Genomic DNA, 23008 nt, shown 5'->3' on the forward strand with positions numbered 1-23008 from the left:
AACGTATGGACGAGTAATTATACAGGGTGGCCCGTGAGCCGTGCCACGATTGAGACGATTTTGAGCATCAATTTAAAAGCAAGAAATAGGGCAAATAATATTCGAGGACTTGTCTGTTTCAATACAATTCGAATATGGCTATTTTAATATTATTCGTACATTTGACTATTGGGTTATAATTCACGGAGTTGGCTATTTGAATATTATTTAAATTCTCAGCCCCAGTATAAAACAATTTCATATCAGCCATTCGAATTTTTCTTATCACAAAAAGTCAAATGTATCACGAATTACGGCCCATCCAGTACAGTTATTGCGAAGCAACTTTCACTAGGAACTTCAAGTCTTATTTCGTTTCATTTATTTTCGTACGTATATCATTATGTCACGCGAGAGTAACCGAACTGACGACTCTTGCGAACACCAAAACTAGAACATTTATATAATACAAATAACACCATTGTCGCGGTGTTCAAGGGGTTCGAAGCAGAAGTGAACCTCGCAGACAAGCGAAACGAGAACAATTTTTTATACGTTTCAAACGAACCAAGTTATTCGACGATTCAGTAGAATTCATATACATAAACGATTGTTTACCAGGAGTTGAGCTCTGCTTTCGTCAACAAATGATCGAGGTGTCGGGATTACTTCGTTTTTCCTTCGAGTCCCTCGTTTCGGCGTCCATCTTTCTTCGAACTGGATGCTGACAAAGTTTGTGATCGATTTCGTCACGATTCTGGTATATATTTATTTATTTATTGAGGTTCAAGACATCCTTGTTGTAGATTCGACGCGAATTTGTTCGAAAGAGTACCTGAGGCACCCTATGTTATTGCGTATTAACTAATTAATCGAGGGTGAAGACAGGCCATATAGGAAGAAATGATAAGAGTTTGTCGCGCGGGGGTGAAATTTATGTGGGATGATAAGATTAGGAAAAAGGGAACCTTACGTTGGAAACTCGACCAAATTACTTTAGCTTGAAGACTGTGGTATGGTTTGCATTGTGGAAACTACTCGACTGATCAAAGCTTAAATTGTGGACCTCTTCGGCGTGAAATTGTTTCCGCAGCGATTAATCTCTAGGGTGAATATTAATGCAAATTTATACTATGTTAGTGATTGCGTCGGTTTTTTTAACCGATAGTGTTATGCCTCCTTGTATTGAAATTTACTTAAACGATTTCCAGTAATTTTTTAGTGAGTCTGGTGGAACCTTCGTTGTCAGAATTGACTTAGGCATAGTGAAAGACTAGATATGTCAAACTTTTAGTATCGTATATTTTTTATTAAAATTATTATCAATAGACGTGGGAAAATTTTAATTGAAATGAGAATAAGGAAGAACTATTTGAAATAATTTGAAAGCTATTTGAAAAACAATTACACAATTACTTCAGATAATTATAAAATAAAATGTTATTTGATATAATATTGATATAATATTAATTAATTTTTATCTTCGAAGAAGAGAAACAGGATTTATCTTCGATCGGAAACAGGTTGCTAAGCAATGATTTATAACAAGGATTCAGACAATGGAGGGTCTGCTATATCTTAAACAAACATTCATGGGGTCCAAGTTACTTTTGTTAACTTGTTAACAAGACGTTTGTATTTTTAACGAAGGGGTTTAAACGTAGACCTAACGAATTTTCGAATTACGCGCATGCCTAAATAACTGTAACGAGTAATGCGTTTACGTTTTTCCTCGAATTTTTATAGATTGCCCCTAAATGGAATTCAAAATGTAAAGATAATTTTTTCCATTACGTACATAAGAAAAAAAAACAAGGATCAATATTTCTTTAAACAATACGCGATAAGGAATTTATAACATTGACGAACATTGAAATTTCACAGGAATACAACTCACTTAATTAATGTATTTAATTTCTTTATTGTTAAGGTGATGGTCTGTTTCCATAGTAACTATTTAGAAAACTATTTTGAAAAATGTGTGAAAGATCGTGAGTCTAACAAAATAGAGAAAACGCAAAATTGTTGCTAAAGAGAGTTCATATTTCACTTGTTCCATTTAATCTCTTTAAAATTCGCGCTCTACAACTATTTTCTGTCTTGAATACGGCGCGTGGAAGGGGAAGAGACCCCGCGAGCTAGGCAGCCAATGGGTTGGGACTCTCGCACGGGACCCATCCCCTCCATATGAGCCTCGACCGAGAGAGAAAGGCGTCAGTGTGGGGCAGAGCGCGGAACAGAATAGATCGAGACACGTGCATCCTCGTGTAACGTGTAACCTGACGGCGATCGGAGTGGGGGAAGATCTTGAACACACGTGTTGGTCGTTGATCAAGCATAGTGTGTCCAAGTGTAGTGAATGTGTTGTAAATTAAAAAAAAGACACAGATTTGTGTAAATTTCGATTTTGTTGGACACACGATCATTTGCAAACTTCCTGTACAACTTTCTAAATAGTCACTTTAGAAACTGGTAGTCGTCCGAGGAACACGAGGATGAGACACATTAATTAGGTGAGTTGTGCACAATATGAAATTTCAATGTTTAAGTGAGTTTGTTATAACTTTCTTATCGGGTGTCAATTAAATATACACCAAAGGCACACGTGCTCGAACCTTGGCGAACGTTGGCACATGTGCCTTCGGTTTACTTGGCTCTTTCGTTTATCCATGTCTTGACAGAAATGGGCAAAATTCTTATCGTTCGATAAAATAAATTTCAAGGAATGAATAAAAGACAAACAACTTCTTAAATAAAATATATAATTTACACTACGGAATATACCTTTTCACAATGAAAAATTAAATCGTTTATCAAATTTTGGCCATTTCTGTTGCTTAAACGTGGGACAGCCATTAACTTTAAAATTAATTTCGTGTCGTATTACCTCACGGTTTGTTACTAAAGAAAATCGTGCAACTATAATGCACGACAGTGCAAACTATACCTGCGTGTAAAGTGGCTCAACGATCCTCGGAGCCGAGAAAGAAAAATGTAGCTTCGAATATTTTGTTATACACGCGATTGAAATACGTCAAGTACAAATGTCCAAATATTAGAGTATACGTGTGCGTAAGTGTGCGTGCCTGCCGTATAAAAAAAAAAAAAGAAAAACGAAAGAACCAGCAAACACGTGAACGAATGTTGTTGATACGTTTACATTATTCTTCATTTACGAACAACAGTGCTTCTTGAACCGTGTCTGGTTGACTAATGCTCTCGATGTTCTTGTTTTCTGCGATTCTATAAGTAGCTATTATCGATTCTAACCAAATGGAAATAATTCGATGCCTGAACTGTGGAGCAACGCGTTCCTACTTCACGATTCTTAGTTTCATTTTCTCTATTATTTAGTTATATGGGCAACAATTTTTTTTTTTTTTTTTTTTTTTTTTTAATTTTAGGGGAATCGATTCTTTGGTAAAAGTTATATTTTTGTTTCGTTTTCGTTTATTTTCACCCTTCTTAAAGCTGAAAAACAATTAGCTCTGTATTCCAAGAGCATAAATACTGGCCCAATTAATGCAATTATAATATAATTTAATTAACCCCTTGCACTCACCTTTTTCTTTTTTCTTTTTTTTTATTTTTCTTTAATTTATCAGTGAATCAGTGAGGCTGGAATTCATGTTACATCGAATTATTAATTTTGATTACGTTTACGTGCCAGTTTAGTTCAATTTTTAGAATAATATAAACATATATCGTTCGGCGCGCGTCTCGGTGCCGTTCCGAATCGCGTTTTCTCTGTAACATTGTTGTTGTTGTTGTACAAACTATATTTTGTTTCGTTAAGTTCTTGTTGCTCGACCTATACAAGCGTTACATTATAACTTCCGTAATGGCGATGTGCAATTTTGTTTAACGAATACGACGATTTTTTTGGTCTGCCAACGGCAAGCTGCGAGTGAATTTCGTGCAATCTTTTAAAGCGTCCATAAAACGGGTCGCACGCGAGTCTTCATATCTCTCATAGTGTACATTGTGTAGCCTGTGTAAATAAACTGTAAAGTCAACGTCTCTTTCCTAATTGATCGAAACTTTTTTTTTAGGGAATAGTCGGGTGAGTAACGAAACTGCAAATGAATTTTCTCCGAAGGTTTTTCCTTTCGTCCACGTTAATCGCAGTTACCTTTATATTCATCGACATTATATGTTACATTGTACATTATATCTTTACAAATTACATATACATTACATCTTTACAAATTAGGTTTCGCTTGTACACAGACTTTTCTTTTCTTACGTGTCAGATGGGATCGCGACGAATTCTCTTGTTCACCGTTCGGAATAATTAATACCACTCTTCGTAATTCGCGTAACGCCAAGAATCTATCATACAATTAACTTACGACACTTCTGATGCCAGTAGCGTAGAATCGCGATATCGAGGGATCGTCTAGAATCGAAATCGACCTCGAGTGATGTCGATTACAGAGTCGATCGTTTTGGTGAACCGGTATATGTTTCGTTTCGAAGTGTTTTCATTATGTCTTTTTTTTTTTTTTGTTTCTTTTCTCACTAACATTAACTCGAGTTACAACAGCGACACCGAAAGCATTGTTTTCTCTTCTTCCACTCAGTATCTGTTCTATTGTTTGCAATTTACATAGTTACACCACAGAAGGGACGACGCGATAACTTTAACAAACGTCCTAGCTGACAACAGAATAGATTGCAACGACTCTCTCTCTCTAGCGGATAGGATCTTATTTTTTATCTGAACTCATGTCGACTTTTCGTGTCCTCTCCAAATCGGTATTATTATCTAAACGTTACGTACATTTTCATGGAGGAATCGACGAAGTTGCACTGATTTGTAATGTAATAGGTCTACAACCACTCGAATACTTCGATATTCAAATATTTTAGTATCCAAATTTCGCTACTCAGATATTTTAGTATTCGAATATTCGAGGATATGAATATCGTTATGTAAATATCGTAATATTTAAATGCACGAGTATAAAGTTTAGAAAAAGAAGGAAGAAATTGAAGAATTTGATTTCCATTTCACACGACAAGTATTCGAATAGGAGTCAAATAGTATTTGAATTTTATTCGAATAGCAGTCAAATGGTATTTGAATGGTATTCACCATTGAATTACTGAATTATTTGAATATTCGAACAGAGGACAATTCGAGTAGTTTTAACCCTAGTGTAAATATAGATCACCCTGAACAATTTATTTCGTATTATGATTTAATACTTCAATATTTTCCATGATCAGAATTTTGAATTCGTCAGTTCTTCATTCAAAGCTTTTCATCGATTCGACCAACTGTCCATTAGCGTTAACCCTATCCTAAATGTCTTAAGCAACAACATGGCTACTTTCGATTAACGCTTCTCTACTGTAAAACTACTTTGAGCTCGCGAGTGAATGCGCGAACCATTCGCATCGCAAGTTAGTTCTACATCTCGTGGCAATTTCGAGCGAGACGATCCCCAACGCTGACTTTTCCTTCGATTTTCCTTCGTCGCAATTTCTTTTCATTGAATGTCATATTTTCAAGTAGTAATCAGACCAATAACGTTCAGTAAATTATAATAAATTCTTATTGTATCCGATACACGACTAAATAAATACTTTTAATGTTTAAAATATTATAGAATTTATATTTCAACTCTCGTTATCAATTATAAAATTAAGATTTCAAATGAAAATTCATCGAAGGAGAATCGAAGAATTAATCGTTCCATTATGTCGATTGACTTCAACAGAGATACCCTAATTACAGGTGACGTGTTTACGCGCGTCGATTAGTCGCATATTCAACAATGACGGTACACACGATAAACAGACACAGACAGCGATATTTTGTTGGCCGCGTTCGGTCGCCTATTGTAACGATGACCACAGTGAGAAACTCCTAAAATGATGTCGAAGTAGTCGGTATGTAAATTGATTCGCGATGCAACGATCGCTCCCTTACGGTCATTGATCCTGATCTATACATGTAAGCTCGCCAGGCTCGTGCGAATTATGTTGAACATTGCGAGATTCTAGCGTGTGTTTTAACATGATACATGATCGCTATTTATCATTATTTAACAATTGTCTCCTCCGTCTGGCAACTTTGCTATGTAACTTATTATTTATAATTTTTTTTAACTCGAATACAAAATAATTCATCTTTTCTTTGTTATTAAAAAATATGGTTAGATATTAATCTTTAATGATCTGCATTCTGTATAATGCAATTATGTTTCAACTGGAATTACGGTTTAACTGTCATTTAATTATAACTCAACTCCGATTCAATTAAACTATTGAACTGTAGTTGAATTGTAAGTAAACTGATATTGAATTGTAACTGAATTACAATTACAACTGAATTACAATTGAACGACAATTGAATTTCCCTATTTTGGATATTGTAAAATCGCAAAATTGCCACACGCAGGAGCGCCCAACAAATTGCTTTCGCAACAGACGCATCGTTATTCGAATGACGTGCGCGGAATTTTCAGTGTTCGGAACGAAAGCCTCCTCACAACGAATTGTTCTGGCGAGTGACGAATCGTGAGCTCCTTGAATTACCAGTAACGAGAAAATATCTTAGATTTTATCTTATTGTCGTATAAAATGCGCGTTCTTTATGACGTATTTCCAATTTAATTTTACTTCTCCAATCATATAATAAAATGCTTTACGTGCTCGTTACTTATCGATACTTTGTGCGATACAACGATTTTTTTTCATAGTCTTTGTGTACTTTCAACTGTCGCATACCCCCATCCGCTTCTCCTAGTTTATACATCGTCGTGAACTAAATAGTAAATAACAATTTTCGAAATGAATCGAGCGAGTCGGGATCGAATTGCATTTGTTTACTTTCGGTTTGAACTTCGTTACGAAAATTCTGTTCGTCGGGTACGCATACGAGGGCGAATTCAGCCGTTTTTCTCAATTATCATTTTACCGACTATCCGCGTTAATTAAATTATTCATTGGAGAATGCTTATCTCGGCGAAAGGACGTTAGAAAAGTCAAAGAGGTTTGTCGCGTAGAAAATGGGGCGTTGATACGAATAAATTTTTTCTCATTCCCGAAGCAATTCTTGCACCTCTGATCTGTATCTGTCGTCGATACAACATCCCCGCTTTCAAGTGACGAAGTCGAAACTGCCCGTTTACTCGAACACGGGGATTCCCGCAAATCATTTCCCAGTTTCATAAAGTTTTGTATTCGACGTACAATATTTAGCCCTTTAATTGGAAATATTGCTTGTAAATAACATGGATTCACGCTAATATTTCGAGTTACTTTCAGATTTGATTTCAGTTCTCCTGCACCATTGGTACAGAAAGTAGCGGGGAATTGTTTTTAATTTGATTTGTTAGCATAAAACAAGCACACACCTCGTGTTTAAATTGTAACGAGTCGATTGGTCGTCAATTGCACCATGTATTTTTTTTTTTTTTTTTTTTTTTACGCCTCGTAATGGTTCTTTCATTCGTACGCCGTCATGATATCATGAAGCAACTGGTATGCATTCGGACAGTTGCCAAGTAAATGGTTAAGTAACGCTATCGGTAGAGTGTATAATTGATAATTGCAGTTCTTACTCGGTACGTACTGTGATATGATTTCATTCGTTCACACAAATTCATGTATGATTCACACATACTCGGGAGACGTTGCTCGAAGATGAAATTAGAATGTAAGTTGTCGTCGGTGCTTTACACGAGTGAAGACTGATTTTAACTGTGGCTGACATATTCCGTTTATTTGACATTCGAATTCTTTGTAGCTACTACAAAAAAATACAATAACTCACCTACATAGCCTCGAGGTTCCCGTGCAATGCACCGACAACAATGTATTTACACTTATGTCAAGAAGCTTTGTATGATTGATGATAGAAATTTCGTAACAAATAGGTTTAAAAACGTTTATCTAATCGTACCTTCGATAGAAATGAACACACAATTCGTGCCTTTGACGACGAATCTCACCAACTAATATATCAACATCACTAAAAGAATGACAGTTGGTATTATAACCTTTGATTTTCTCTATCTTTGTTTCTCATAGTAAATTAAAAAATGGCACGTGTCGTTAAAGTACTTACTGTAACGTATTCGACGTCACATTTACATTTAGGAAGTCCTTCTTCTATGTCGTTTAATTGTTCTTTGGAAAACCAGATATCAGAGTGATTGATTCGCGAAACAATGATTAATAAGCTGGTTTGTGGTACTCCTGGGACGATTCTAATAATGTTGGCATAGTCAATTATTCGCGTAATCATGTATCCCGATAATATTGGTATAGCGAAGGATTCGATTACTCATGTATTCGAGTATTGTTAGAGTAGTAAGTTGTTCGAGTACTTAAGTAGTCGAGTAGTCGAGTTTCGAGCACCCCAGTACTGGAACAGTCAGGTATTCGGATGGTATTCGAATTATTTTGATCGAATATTCGAATCACTGAAGTCCTCGAATGATAAATGATATCTAATATACGATTTTTATGGACGTTAATCGCCGGAATGATAACTTCACTAGCTAGTAAGTACGATCTTCCTTATCTCGTCTTGACAAACATCTCGGTGTAATTCTTACGAAAGTAAATTTTTATCGTTACGACATGCGTACGAATTAATAACAAACATCTCGTTTCCCTAACTGAATCGTGAACAATGTTTCTCTTTATCGCTAAATGTAATGATACATTTTCATTGTTGATTCGTGCATCACTCGATGGTAACAGAAATGGTTTCTGGTAAAGCTACGAGGACAAGTTGCTACCACAAATGAATTTATGCGATCGCAGTGATTTATTATTTATTATTTACTGATTGAATTCATCCGTATCTACGAAAGGATACCATTTAAGTTTACTTCTCTTTTTCTGCTTTTTATTTCCACGGTTTGCACGCGCACGCTTTTTGCCGTTCTCCTCGGTGTACTGCATTCGTCACAACCATATCTGTGAATGATAATAAGGAAAATATTATTATTATACATCTTTTTTAAATATTTACCAATTAATAACTAAACGACTCACCTCATCACTATGTAGCACTAGTCAGACGCTTGGTTCTGCGTTCTTCTGTTGTGTTTTCTCTTGCTTTTCCACCTCCTTGTCTTTTTCATTTTCTGACTGTTTCTCCTTCCTCTCATTAGCCATCTCTGTCTGCTTTTCATTCTGTTGTTCCTTCACCTTCTCTTGATCTTTCACCTTCTGTTGTTCCTTCACCTTCTCTTGATCTTTTGTCTTTTCTTGTTCTTTTGCATTCTCTTGATCTTTCACCTTTTCTTGCTCTTTCGCCTTTTCCTGCTCTTTCACCCTTTCTTGTTCCTTCGCCTTCTCTTGCTCCTTCTGCTTCTCTTTTTCTTTCTCCTTCTCCTTCTCCCTCTCCTTTTCTCTTTCCCGTTCTCGTTCTCTCTCCCTCTCAGCTTTCCGTTCCTTCAGAATTTCCATCCTGCGCGCTCTGTGCAAGCTGCCAGAAGGGAAAGTGGAATCCTCGACCGCGGCAGCCGCGGCCGCACTCGCCCCCCGTTCCACGGCTGTCTGCTCAATAATTTACTTGACTGTATTTTTCAATATGTTCTCGGCGTGGTCAACTTACATCGCAGGGATGACCGCGAACACAGTGAAAAATCGAGATAGACTCTGTTAGCGAGATACATGTCTGAATTCGTCTTCGCTGTATTCGCGGTCTGATCTCCGTTCGATAGATCGACTTAGGTACATACTTTCAATATAAAACTGGCCGTCGAACTCTTGGCGATGGGACTCTGTGCCGAGGACGGATGAACATGACCATGGCCGTGGGTACTAAAGTATCCGCCAGCTTTCGGTTTTATGTGACGATTATACATCTCCATGTGCACGATTTTCATGAATTCAATTTGCGCTGCCAGCTTCTGGATCTCTTCCTATGTTTCATAACACATCCGTAGATATGAATTTGTCCCGAGTCTAAGCTATTTTTATCTTGTACTAATCGTAACTATTTATTTTAGGGGCAAACCAGGTAAATGGAGAAGACTTTTTTATTCACCTTCAGTTCCTCGTTTTCTTGAATCAAATCTGTTGTTTCCTCTGGTACCAGACCAGTTCCGTTCAATGAGAAGCTCGCCGTAATCCCACGAGCCCTGGCACGACTATCCCATTGGTCGCCCTGACCTCGCAAAACTCGAATCACCTGAAATCGAACAGAATGTAATAAATATTCCAACAAATTACTAACATTTCTTACAAATATTGTAACAAATACTTGAAAAATGAACATTTTTGTTTTAGAGTTTTACACTACAAAATCCCTTGAAGTAATATGGATTACCTTGGGTCCGAACACGAGAAAGACGGTTACAGAAGTGGAAAGTTGCGTACGCAGGAACCCCAGCAGATACTTGATATCCGGTCCGGCGTGAGGAAAAATGAAAAGGCTGTAAGAAAATTGAATTGTTTATAATTCCAATCTCGTAACGACTCTAGTATATATATATATATCAGAAACGAAAAGTCTCATACTGAATGGCGATCATGGTTATATTCACAGCAGCTATGTTGTAAATTGCATAGCTTATCAAACGGGCCTCGTTGAAGAGACTTTCTGCGTTGCGAACGTTGTAACATACTTTGATGCCCCACGCGAGGAACAGGATTTCTCCTTTAAAAAAAGTAGGTAATTTTAGCAACGTTTTTTGCGAAAATTTCTAAATCAAGAATCTGGATGTCGTTATGAAGGTGCGAAGCCTACCAGGCTTCTAACTTGTTTATCTGGGAGGTCTGTTTCTAACGACTATCGTTTATTTTTTTATTTCGCTAATATTAAATTGTAGTCTGCAATATATTACCGATTGCTAAACTATGGTCCCACCAATTGAATGAACACTGATAGAACTTGAGACCATAGTTGTCCGCTATCACTTCAGCTGACGGCGGTGCACTTAGCGTCCATGTGCCAAGATAAATTAACATCACTAACAGTATCGGGACCATCCATTGTAGCAACTGCTTGTCCGTCAGTTTGACCTTGTGCGCGCTTTTGACGCGATACGTGAGGGAAACTCTGCAAACAAAAATTAGCCGAACTTTAGGTTTGTGCGGGTACTTCTCACTAACGCGTTCGTATGGGTGCAAACTTTCGGGGTTAATAGAGGTCAGGGTTAGAGATTTGTTACATTATCTAAGTTTATTTTATCTCTCGAGGATTGAACGTTTGAGTAAAGATTTATTCAAATCAAATTTTATTGAAATAAACGTTGATTAAGAGTTCAGATTCTGATATGAGTATCGTTATTTATGAATAAATCTGTATATATATATATATTACTAACCGCCACGTTTTCATCAACAGGGCCGTGTAGGAGATGCAGAAACCAAGATGTCTGGTCCACTTGGTGGCGACGCAGGAGTACATATCCAAGACGGGAAATATGGCGGCCATCTGATTGGTTAACAGTATGTTTGCATCAATATATATCGTGTATATAATCACGATGTTGTAATATTGTTATTTGTGGTGGAGAGAATTGCAAGAAAATATTATACGTACCTCGAGGTACATAATAGCACAACCTAAAAGCGTGATGGATAGAAATATCGGCGAAGCGACCTTGAACACTTTGAGCTTGCGGTGTTTATACATATAGGCCACGAGGAAGATGGTACCAAACACACAGAAAATTGAAAACGATAGAAGGGTGATTCTGGAAACACAGATTTTTAAACAAATTGACAATTTTTAAGATTTTCGATTTCCACTTTATTTCTAAATGCTTTTAGCCTTTTCTCTTTAGAATTCGAGAATCGTTTACTTAACAATACTGCTAAGAAAAATAAATGTAAACTTTTTTTTTTAGATATTTCATATCTTATAATTAAATCCGGTGATTCACTGTGAACAAGAAACTTTTGGAGCCAGATAATAATAAATATTTCTCAATTTCAGTCGTACCTAAATGGCCAGTTGTAGGTGGCTAAGCAAGGCTCGGGTCCTTTGCACATGGCGCATCCAGGTGCGCAACGCAAGCAACGAAACACCTTTGTGTACGAATCGCTTTTATTTTCTAGCATCTCTCGCCAGGCGGCTGAAAGTTGAACATTCTGCGTGATTTAGGAATTGCTACGAGTTCGCGTCACCATGGCAGAATGCCCTCCACTGACCTTCAACGAGAATCCCATCGAATCCAGATCGATGTTGACTCGTGCTGTAATAGCCCTTTCGACATTTACATACATACGCACCCCTTGCCCATCTACCACTGACACCGACATTATATGGACTTTGATATTCACACTGAAAACCACACCAAAATCATACCGAAACCATTTTAACCGTTTCAGGGTACGTGGGTGAAACTGAGGGAGGTTAGAAATCAGGATCGATCGATTGGCTGCTATAAGTATTTATAAATTAATTATAGAACACTAGGTAAAGTTATTCCATTTTTAGTTCCCGTCTTCGAACAAAATTGATTCGAGGGAAAATACAACAACTTCTTCCTATAAGTACGATAGGACTACGATAAGAGCTATACTCAGCTTCTAATTTTAGGAACATCCCGCGCATTAATTACCTGTGTAGTGTCATTATGACATTTGTGAGTTCCCCTAAAAACAGCTATCTGATTGCTCAGCGCTTCATTGTCATTATGTTGCGATGATACATCGCACTGGTTCACTTCTAACCCGCTTATGTCGATATCCATGCTTAAAAACTCTCGGATCCTTCAACAAGAGGCAATTTATTATTATTCATTGTAACTTTATTTCAACTTAGGCTAAAGGTAATACAACGCGGTACCAAATATCTAACGGTAAAGGACATTTCGATTTCTTTTTGCACGAGAAATTGATCTTGACAAGAATATTCATGCTTTGAAATTAAAATCACTTTGATAAGTACGAGTACTACTCTTGTGAAATAACGAACAAGTTGAAACAGGATGCTATTTTGGTTTATAATAAAGAGAATTAGTACAAACCCGTGTCGTGCGTCCATTGGTAGTATGTTAACGCTGTAGGACATCAACCAGCGATGACTTTTGCAAGAGAAATACGGGATGGTCCACCAACCCCTGTAGGATTCAATCGCCGGTGACTGGATGAATTTCGGTGACCTGGGATAACACGCAAACGCCACAAAACCGCCATAGAAACTTCGACCTTTTGTCGCATACGTGTTTCGTGCAACGACCCCATCAATATAAGTTGCCTTTCCTTTAATTTCGTGGTCCTGTGGCACTTCACGGTCATTCGAGATACGAAGATTAATCGAATTTCCACCGCATTCTCAATTATCGTCCGAATGCATCAATATTCGGGAATTTGTTTCGCGTAAAATATCGTAACACTTTAACAAAGAACTCATTTATTTGACTTTTTTCATTCAAAGTGAAATTTGATTTTACTTTCTAAGCGAAATTTGTACTGCTTTTATCTTTTATTCGTTATTCAAATTTTGTAGCTAGATAAAAATCGACTTCTGTGTTCGAATATACTCGTGGGCGGCAATGAAAAGGTTCATGAATACCGTTCGAAAAGTTTGACACGAGTTTCCCTGCACGTTTTGCATCTTAAATATTTGTGGCCTGGACTATAAAATGCATAAATTGTTCTGCATTTTATTCGACAGTCAGTTTTACGATGCACGCTATAAATATTCCCGTGTTATGCGCGCATATACGTATAGTAAAAAGCTTCTAAGGGTACACCGATAGCGTATTGATTATCGCGGATGTCTGTTTAAGCGTTTATTATGTCCCCTTTCGAACTGAAAATCATGTTCATACTACTCCCGTGAAATACTCTATCACCGACTATCTCGAATGCTATGTTTAATACGATCTGCGATCGCTCGTAAACGTGATTTACAATAAATAATTAGTCATTTTGATTATTACATTAATTGATTTAAAATCTTCGAACGTCGAAGCATTCAGACGACATCTTATTCAGAATGACCACGACCTTTTCCGTTGAATCGCAGGGCCAAAAACCTGAAATCGCGTACCGTTCTTCTGCATTTTCGCGTATCGAGTTTCTATGACTTGACGCTCGTACGGGATGATGAAGGATGATGAATGATCGTGGAGCGCCTATAAAATGCTCTCCTCCCGGTAAAAATGTTCTTGTAGAAATTTATTGCAAATTAAGAAAATATCACGTTCTTTAAACTAAAAACCGCGATTGATTCGTTTTATTAAAATGACATAAATACAATAATAATTCATATAATTTAGAAATTAATAAACCATAATTTCATTAGCTTATCCATGTTATTTACAATTCTCATTTTACCGCGAAGGAAAAACAAAAATCAAGTATGAAGGGCGATGTGCAGAAAAGAAAAATATTTCCTGTAGTCGGATCGAATTTAGTTGACCACAAGGTCACTCCCCTCCTTGAAATTACGCCAAACACGCCCTCTAGGATCATGTTCTGATTGTTAACTTGCGTGGTTGACAGACAGGGGGCGCGTCGATAGAGATTTGTGCGATTAATTGCTAGATGGCGCAGTGGAACTTGGTAGAGAGTCAGAAGGGCGGGGATAACCCTCCCTTGGAGGGGTTCCCAACCTTTCTTGTTCGTACCGTACTCCTCAAAATTTAAAATTAAATATTTGTCTTAACCGAATAAAAATGAAATTACGAAACACTATTCGGAATGAACAATCAATTCAACTAAATGTTCTTGTGTCATTTCTAACCTTGACTCAGAATCATTTCTAAATTTTGAAAAAATCGAAATATTTTATATTTAATTTACTAAAAATGAATTCATAAGTTTAATTAGAAAAATAATATTTACTCAAGTATATGACTAATATAAATAGTTGATAAATAATATTTGTGTACAGTTTGAGAACCACTGCTCTGGGGGGTCAATTGATTTCGATCTGACTATAGTACGTATGCGTGCGTACAGGTAGTCGTCGTTTAAAAAGCAATGTGCGAATTTATTAATAAATATACCATCGATCAAAAGCGTGAGGCCTGGTTTGCAGTAACTTTTCATGACGGACATAATGGGATTAAACTTGTGGCAATCTGTTTACGCGTGCATACAAAATGGCTGTTCAATATTTACTGTATCCGTTAGTTGAACGCATCTAACACGTGGACGTGTTAATTTCTGGATAAACCGTTGACTCATATTTCTGGAATAGTTATTATTAATGTTCCGATATCGTATTTTACGATATTGTATATTTTTAAATGCTGAATCAATGCAGTTTTATTCCAGGCCAGGGATACGATATTGCAAAATTAATGTTTGCCAACTCGAACACCTGACATGGTAATGATTATTGCTTTTCGACCGATAGTATACATTGTTTGTCAATACACATAGATAGTGATAAAATATTATGCAGCCTGAAATGATAACATTGAAAATTGAATCTTTAACCTTAAGGATTTTTTGAGAATTCAGAAAAGAAATACCATAAGTTGTGCAATAACGAATGATTTGTATTTCACAATACACACACAAACAAAATTACTTTTACCTTACAAAACACGTATCGTTAAATATAAAATCATTCGTTATTGCACAACTCATAGTTTTTCAGTCGAAAGCACCAGTACTACCCTGGTGACGTTACTGACAAGGTGTTACTCCATAGAAGTAACTCGAAACAACCGGTGCATGCAGAATTTCGTGAGAAATGGTGCGTCGAACAGACTGAGGTGCATCGGATGTCGAGAACGACGTGACAGATTAATCGAACCTTAACCCTGTGGTGGCGCCCGCATCCTCGAACCACGGTAAATTTGGATCCGGTGTGGATCCTGGCTGGAGTGCGTGGCTCTCAACCTTTGATGGTTCACCGACGCTTCCTGGACTCCTTTCCAACCAAACCGCGTTGATCACGGTCCCAGTGGACACGTTTAGAGCGATCACACGCGTCTCCACCGCGTCGTTCACAGATACCAACAGCGATTTTGCTACAACATCTAAAAGCACTGTTCGAACGGACGTTCGAACGTGTCGAAAGGATCAATGAAAGGCTGATAGGTGTTTTTGGATGGGTATGGTAGCATTGTTATTCGATTCTGGAGCAATATTGTGGAATTACTCGAGTACCGATCAATATCGATGTAACAACATTGCTCTAGAATCGACAAACAGTATTTCTTGGAGCGATAGTATTCGTTTCTGTTGGAGTGATACTGTTGGCTTGATGGAGCAATATTGTTAAATAACTCCAACACTGACCAACCATAGTATTGTCTTGAGAAATACTGTTAAATTGACCCAGGAGCAGTGTTGTTGGAAACAACAGCATTGAATTTCTGTAAAATCAATATTGTTTTAAGCGTCAGTGTGGGATTTTCCCATGGAAAGCGAGCGCTTGTTTTCCGGAGTTTTATTCTATCGAAATGAACGCTGCCGCCACTCTGATAGACCACTTCCTCAAAAAGAACAAACATTTGCGATGACTCGATAATATCAGACATACCAGTACTCAAAGTTACACGTCTTGTAATATGTACACGAATATCACCGAAGCACACGAACCGTCCGTTAATACCATATGCTCCACGACCACTTCAGTGACAGAGATTGATGTTCATAGCGTACAGAGTGATTTCAGAAACTGGGACAAGCTGCAGCTTGTTCCCAAGCATAGTTGCAAACAGTCTAGCGAGGAAGAAATTGTATCTTGAAAAGTTAGACACCTCTATCGACGACATAATTCTTTCTCGTCGAGTTTTAATCAGGTATTAACGTACGATTAGTACAATTAAAAATTAAATTAATAATGACGTATGCTCCTGTTATGTACTGCTCCCGAAGCAATCGAACAGTATTGCTCTCGGCAACACTATTTCTAGAGCGATTCGGTACTACAGATTCTCGTTTCATTAGTTTGTTCGATAACTCCTCTCCAGAGAATCTCAGAAAATCTCTGTCCATCTCACAGTGTCGCGCAGAGTATCTTTTAAATACATGTCCCTTGAAAATGGCACTAACAATAGTCCCCGTAAAAAATTTCCAATGTCCGCTCAGTTCTAAATAAAGAACAAAGTAGAAATAGAATGTTCCAAGGGAGCTTGTCATTCCGTTCGTTTGTTCGACAACTCCTCCCTCTGAGAATCTGAGAAATCTCTGTCATCCGAAAGCCGTCGCGGCGAATGGTAAATAGTGTCCCGAAATAGCAGAACTCTATCGAAGTTGTCGAATTCTCGTTCCGCGATAATCCACGGGGCAGACGTAAAATCGATTTTACCAATAATCCGCGCGCGATGACGAACCGCATTGTCAACAGTCCAATTTGTACAGGGTCTCTGGTATATCATCGCCTAACCGAATTCCGTCGGCTGAAATGGTAACGAGAATATGCACGCTATCGGGTCGCATAGACCGTCGTTCTTGCACACGGCACGGCGCGAGTTACACGCGCGGTGTAATCTTACAACAGGTTGTAAAATCGCGGAAGTCTTATGCCATTCGCTACGGGCAACGATTTAATTGACTCGATTTTGTTCGATTACGTCTGATTTATTTAGACGGGACAAACCCTTTGATGCGAATGTAAATACGGCCGAGGGAACGGAAAAAGAACGAATGACAAAGCAAACATACCAGAAATCATGGACGGAATGGGAAGAGGAGAAAATTTCCGTATTTCTGTATTACTCTCCCCGAACGCTCTTTCAACGTTTATCGATCTATTGGGACTGATTCGTGACAGGCACGATTTATCTGAGAGCGTACTTTTTATTTGCATTAAGAAAGTAATATATTTAATGTTTCGTTTTAGATTATTGCAATTAAAAGAAAATAAAGTTGAATTCACGATGTTTTCAACGCAATTTCGTTTATTGCGAAGTATTCAAACACTCTGTGCACGGAATACACTTAGATCTCGGTACTTTAAAAACGGTTCATTGAAAATTAATATTTATTCCAGTTAATAGCAAGCCGTGGTGACCTGAATAAATTAGAAAAAAAGTAGAACTATGGCACAGATTTGCGTGCAACAGGTGCTGGAAAGAACCGTGATATGTAAATTGTTTGGCTCGCGATACAGTTGCTCAAGATAAAAATGAGCGTAATTACTATCAGCATATAAATAAACTGGATAGAAATATCGAGTAACAAATAGAATCCACTTGACGGTAGCTTGAAAGTACGCGAAAAGAACATTTCGATTCATATAGTCACGAAGAATTGGTCTTGGTGGAGTTCTAAAGTAATCAGAAAGAGCTTGCAAAGTAATTACTGTCCAAATCTGCTTTCAACTCACCGTTATGCCTCGTTACTCCAACAGTGCCAAAATTTTGAAGCATCAAGGCGGTCATGTCTGCTTTCTGGCGTGCAGCGTCGTAGCGTCTTGGATCAAGAGCTGCACCAGCTGGCAAAGACTTAAATCCAGCAACCGCAGCACAGTATACACCCAATGATCCAGTTGATGCCGCTTGTATCACCTCCAAAGCTTTTTCTATGTCCTCCTTTGAAACAGAACGTTCCATTCAAGCAAACAGTTGCAGCGTAGATCAAGATATCAGACTTTGCTTAATTTTGACATTGGCATTAACTTTGAATTTTTAACATTAAAACGTGAAATATGTACTTCGGATCTCACTATATTTTATTTAACTAAGTCTAAACAAATTTCAAGTATAGATGAATAATGGTTCATTGATTAACGTAAATTAATTGTTTAATTGATTGTTTAATTGATTGTTGCTTTTAGGATCGACGTCTTCGCACGTTTATTTGCACATTGACTAGTTAGGGTTGCCAGTACACGCATTTCTCTCTGAAGTGCAAACACTCGACGGTCTCCTCGTTCGCCTGATCTAACGCCATTAGACCCTTTTCTGTGGGGAGCTGTTGAAGAAGCCGTTTATAACGATATTTCCACAACACCGAAGCACGAGCGAACGTATTAGAACCTGCCTGTGCTAATATTTGTGTATACCGTGACACTGATGACTGTCATTTCGAGAATGTGTCCCTCCTAACACTTCAATTGTAGCATTCTCATAATTTATAAATTCAATATTAATATTATATAACATTATTTGCAAATATTTATAATATGCTATTGCTCACGCTATATTTATTTGACACCAAGTATAATATAAGGTGGCTGTTTACCCTCTTCGAATCGAGAACATCATTGTTGGTGGTTGTAGAGAGGGACGATACCGAGGTTGGAGTAGCCGTCGTTACGGTGAAGTACGCCATCATTGTCATTGTCGTCATCGTCGCAGGAAACAGGACCAAGAGCCAAGATTTGCCCATCCCGCGTCCTGCTCATTTGTACTTGAAAACAAATACGTTCTTATCAATCTTGCCACCGTCGATTCTCGAAACAGAAGATGAATTATTTATCAGAAAAGTGCTCGGCAAGCACAGCAAACCAAATAGGACTTTTTCAAAATGGTTCTCCTATTCTTCAAACATATATACAGGATGTTTAAAGTGGAATGTTTAAATATCTCACGAAGGAATGAAGCTATTAAATCAATGTTCTTTTTACTAACAAATATTTTTCACAATCTTTTCGATCCATGTAGCATCGTGCAAAAGAAGGAGTTTGAAATTTTATTCATTTCTTTGGTATTAATACCCGAAGGAGGCTTTAGTTTGAAGCAATTTGCCTAGGTTTGCGAGAAGGATGATCTTAAGCTTCGCAACCCCGAGTGGTCTCGTGGAAAGATCACGTCACGAGCACCCCCTAACTGAGAGATTTTAATATAGGTTTCTACGCGGTTACTTAACGATATTAAAAGTTCCATCCCAAGTTTGAACCAACCTTTTTCTTTCGCATTCAAGTGGTGCCGAGTTTGAGCCCCGGGTCCATGGGGCGTTCATCCACTCCCTCCAATATTCTCGACATTCTGCGCGATGGTTCTTTTACCTTCCCTTGATTATCTGTCACTTTCAGCGATCATTCATGACGATGAAACGGTCCTGTTGAAACGAAAAAGAAAAACGTCTTTTTTTTTTTTTACAGGAGACCAGCCACTTAACCCATTAATTCGAAGTAACTCCAAAAATAGGTCAGAAAGTATTAAAAGAAATTTCTTTTTCACAAATAAAAAGTAGTGGAACGAATAATACTGAAATATTTTTCTGTCATGAAATGTCCTTAGAGAAATAATATAATATTTTTTTTGGTACGATGATTGGAATTTTTCCTGCAAATTGAAAAGTTCCAACACAAACAATAATATAATATCTTCTGTAATGAGAAGTGTAACGAAAATTATTTAAAAACATTGTCGTATTTTTCACACGAGCGCCCCAGTAATTTTCTCACCGACAACTGGTAGCGAATATTAGCGTGCGTTATATTTTAATAACAATATCAACGACTAAATAATGTCGATTCGTCTTTTATTAAATATTCATCGAATCGTGGCTCGCGTTTATAATTAACGATAACTTTATTCCCTCCGTTCGCAAAGTTTAAACAAAGAGGGAATTTGCAGCAGCGCGCGATTACGCTGCAGTGCGAATTACAGTAGGACTTTCAAAAGACCCAATCACTGGGCTACATTATTTAAAACAATAGCTACCCGTAGCCAACGATGGAATAGTTTTATTTCCCTTGGCGACGGGCAAAGTTGACGCGGAAAAAGTAGTTCAGACCAGTAAGAATGGAAAAGGAAGTTAAACACGACAAATTTATTAAGTCTTGTCGCTTAATTTTTTTTGTATTTCTTTGTGTATCTGAGGAGTGAAACGATGTCGTCTATTTATATAAAAAAATTCGAAATATGCAATAGGGAACGGGGAACAACATCATTTCATTGCTTGGTCACGGTCAGGATTCTTGAGGGCAACGAAAGTAGTTCGAGGTCCTGGGTCGAGGAATGCTCATCAAACAGACCTTTATCTTGAGAACCGTGCCCATTGAGTGCGCGAGAAACATGCAAAACGTACGTCAAAGGAAATATAAATAAAGAATTATGGAGATCGCTCCACAGAACTATTCGATTACAACGGATCTAGATTTTATTATTCTGAGTGGAATAAAAAGATTTTCGATTTAAGTGAAAATGATGGCTGAGATGGTTGGACGTTTTAGCGAGACTACTCATTTCGAACATACCGCCATGAGTTTATGATACGTTGGTCGCTACGGAAAACTAGATGGCAAGAGGATGGAAGTGCACGTGGCCAGCAGGAACATGGAAATTTGAGGGAAAATGAAGAAACTTCTGGGGGGTCTACCCTCGTTGAAATCTGTTGACTGACGATGGACCATGGATAATCCTGGCTGATGTCCCTAAAAAATGGCGCTACCCATGGGACCGTATCATAAACCTCTCCGTATAGAGCATCTTGTTATAGAGCTTCTTTGTGTCTTGTTATCGCCATCAACAAACCAACAACCAATGTCAATTATTTTTGATACGTGAATGCGTTAAAATTACTTCGTTTCATAATTTTTGAGGGCAGATATAGTGGTACATACCTACAGGGAGCCCTAAAAAAGCGTGCAAAAACATCTTATTTATAGATTTGTTCAGAAACTAATTTCGCACTTCAATTTTCTGAGTAAATAGAAACAGCATTTTAGTTTTTAATTATTATTTCGTTAAACGTTGTGCAAATGTTTTATAGTAAGACTTAGAATTTCTGCTGTGTTTATTCACCCCCTATTAACATGTTTCCATTGTTTCAGGTGTCGCAGATGAGCACGAGCCCATTTTGATAGGCGAATGGGAAAAAATGAAAGATCGATATCTCAGTTAACGACTCGTTACAGGGACTTATAATATTTTTTAGGAACGGTGGTCGCATCGTTCGCACAAGGATAGCTCTACAGCGCACTAGGGACGATCGATGCAGCAACCAGCACAACCAGCCACCCCCAGATCGTACTTCCCTGCCCCTTCTCCTCTGTCTCTCCTCCCTTGCTCGCCGGCATCTCTGTATCTCCGTTGCACATCGTGCTATTTTCCCTCCGGTTCTATCCCCCCACACTGGTCTCTATTTTTCTGTTGCTCTCCCCTACCAGCATCCTTCCTCATCTCACCCCCTATTACCCGCTTTAGATTGTAACCGTTGCGTACCCAGGGTGGGGCAACGACCACCAGAAATATTTCCGCTAATTTTCGTCAACTGAAAAGCGTCGTTGACAGAAATTGCGTTGAATCGAGCGATGGACAGGATACGCCAGCGGAATTTCAGTGCTCGGTTGGAGCTGTCGGCGAAATTTTGAGATTACGTTCGGTGCTTTTTAACCCATTTGGATTACTGACGAATATATGCGCGTATTTTGACTCGTCACTGTCATCGGAGCACGAATATCCTTGTATCAAGGTGTTTTAGATATTTTTTTTGAATGAGATCCTGCGTAGTTTGCTTGTACAAAAAATAGAAGAGTATTCCCTTGGATAAAGTCTTTATTTGCGAAGAAATTAATATAAATAACAAACAGTCGTTAATAAATGTAGAATTAAAAATTTTCTCGGTACCACTAGCGATTCTATTAATTCGTTCGTGTCGATGTTCCAGAAACGACGAATAAAACGTGCCGGGCAATTTCGTGGCCAGTTGATTCGCTGACGTTGTACAGTGTGCACTTAACACCGCTCGATTGTTTCCGCTAGAGAGTGTTAAAGAATATCGTGCACCAAGAGAGACCGATTACAGAGATGCACACGAGGCAGGGGATCATAGCAAAGTGAGCTGGAACGAATCCAGAAACGATTCCATCGAAACGAATGGTCGTCACTTTGAACATCTTTGATAATGTCACGAGTGTTGCGTTACCACCCTTTACGACCTTGAATGACCTTCCGTTGGACAGTAATAAATAATATCCATTATTCGAGGTAACGGATAGACATAACCGTTCGGTTAAAGGAAATTTTCTGATAATAGAGTACCCGATACTTTCACGATGCTGTTCAGTATATACTTTAGGATGTTTGAGGAATGAAGATACACCTGAAGTGTGTGAACATCGTTGTTCGAATAATTCTTTTCGAATAATGATATACAATTAATAGAAACTCATTTATACTATTCAAATATTTAAAATATAACCTTAAGATATATTTCATTATTCGATTATCCATCAAATATTCGA

The 23008-nt window shown here is 37.9% G+C and overlaps 2 protein-coding genes across 7 annotated transcripts in view; one reads left to right on the forward strand and one right to left on the reverse strand.

Annotated features, from left to right (window-relative positions):
* Positions 1 to 11526, forward strand: part of LOC128895542 (zinc finger and BTB domain-containing protein 14-like) — a 29059-nt gene extending 17533 nt beyond the window's left edge. For 2 of the 4 annotated variants that reach the window (XM_054158233.1, XM_054158236.1), the window contains exons 7-10: positions 9960 to 10158; positions 10240 to 10387; positions 10499 to 10620; positions 11300 to 11526. The gene's annotated coding sequence lies outside the window, so the exon portion shown is untranslated. The remainder of the gene's footprint in view (positions 1 to 9959; positions 10159 to 10239; positions 10388 to 10498; positions 10621 to 11299) is intronic. The other 2 variants (XM_054158235.1, XM_054158234.1) reach the window with 2 other exon arrangements.
* The window catches only part of LOC128895523 (probable G-protein coupled receptor CG31760), a 31417-nt gene continuing 9309 nt past the window's right edge, over positions 901 to 23008 (reverse strand). The window contains exons 2-19 of one of the 3 annotated variants that reach the window (XM_054158197.1): positions 19718 to 19875; positions 19057 to 19224; positions 18200 to 18404; positions 15677 to 15911; positions 12930 to 13022; positions 12522 to 12672; positions 12109 to 12241; positions 11900 to 12032; positions 11498 to 11651; positions 11280 to 11389; positions 10797 to 11011; positions 10471 to 10609; positions 10280 to 10385; positions 9998 to 10141; positions 9690 to 9872; positions 9190 to 9507; positions 8998 to 9153; positions 901 to 8919 (exon numbers count right to left, since the gene is read on the reverse strand). In XM_054158197.1, coding sequence (XP_054014172.1) covers positions 9019 to 9153; positions 9190 to 9507; positions 9690 to 9872; positions 9998 to 10141; positions 10280 to 10385; positions 10471 to 10609; positions 10797 to 11011; positions 11280 to 11389; positions 11498 to 11651; positions 11900 to 12032; positions 12109 to 12241; positions 12522 to 12672; positions 12930 to 13022; positions 15677 to 15911; positions 18200 to 18404; positions 19057 to 19203 — 2601 coding nt within the window. In that variant the 5' untranslated portion in view covers positions 19204 to 19224; positions 19718 to 19875 and the 3' untranslated portion in view covers positions 901 to 8919; positions 8998 to 9018. Of the gene's footprint in view, positions 8920 to 8997; positions 9508 to 9689; positions 9873 to 9997; positions 10142 to 10279; positions 10386 to 10470; positions 10610 to 10796; positions 11012 to 11279; positions 11390 to 11497; positions 11652 to 11899; positions 12033 to 12108; positions 12242 to 12521; positions 12673 to 12929; positions 13023 to 15676; positions 15912 to 18199; positions 18405 to 19056; positions 19225 to 19717; positions 19876 to 23008 lie in introns of all 3 variants that reach the window. The other 2 variants (XM_054158195.1, XM_054158194.1) reach the window with 2 other exon arrangements.

This window comes from Hylaeus anthracinus, unplaced genomic scaffold (assembly GCF_026225885.1).
Source record: "Hylaeus anthracinus isolate JK02 unplaced genomic scaffold, UHH_iyHylAnth1.0_haploid 5, whole genome shotgun sequence".
Classification (NCBI taxonomy): domain Eukaryota; kingdom Metazoa; phylum Arthropoda; class Insecta; order Hymenoptera; family Colletidae; genus Hylaeus; species Hylaeus anthracinus.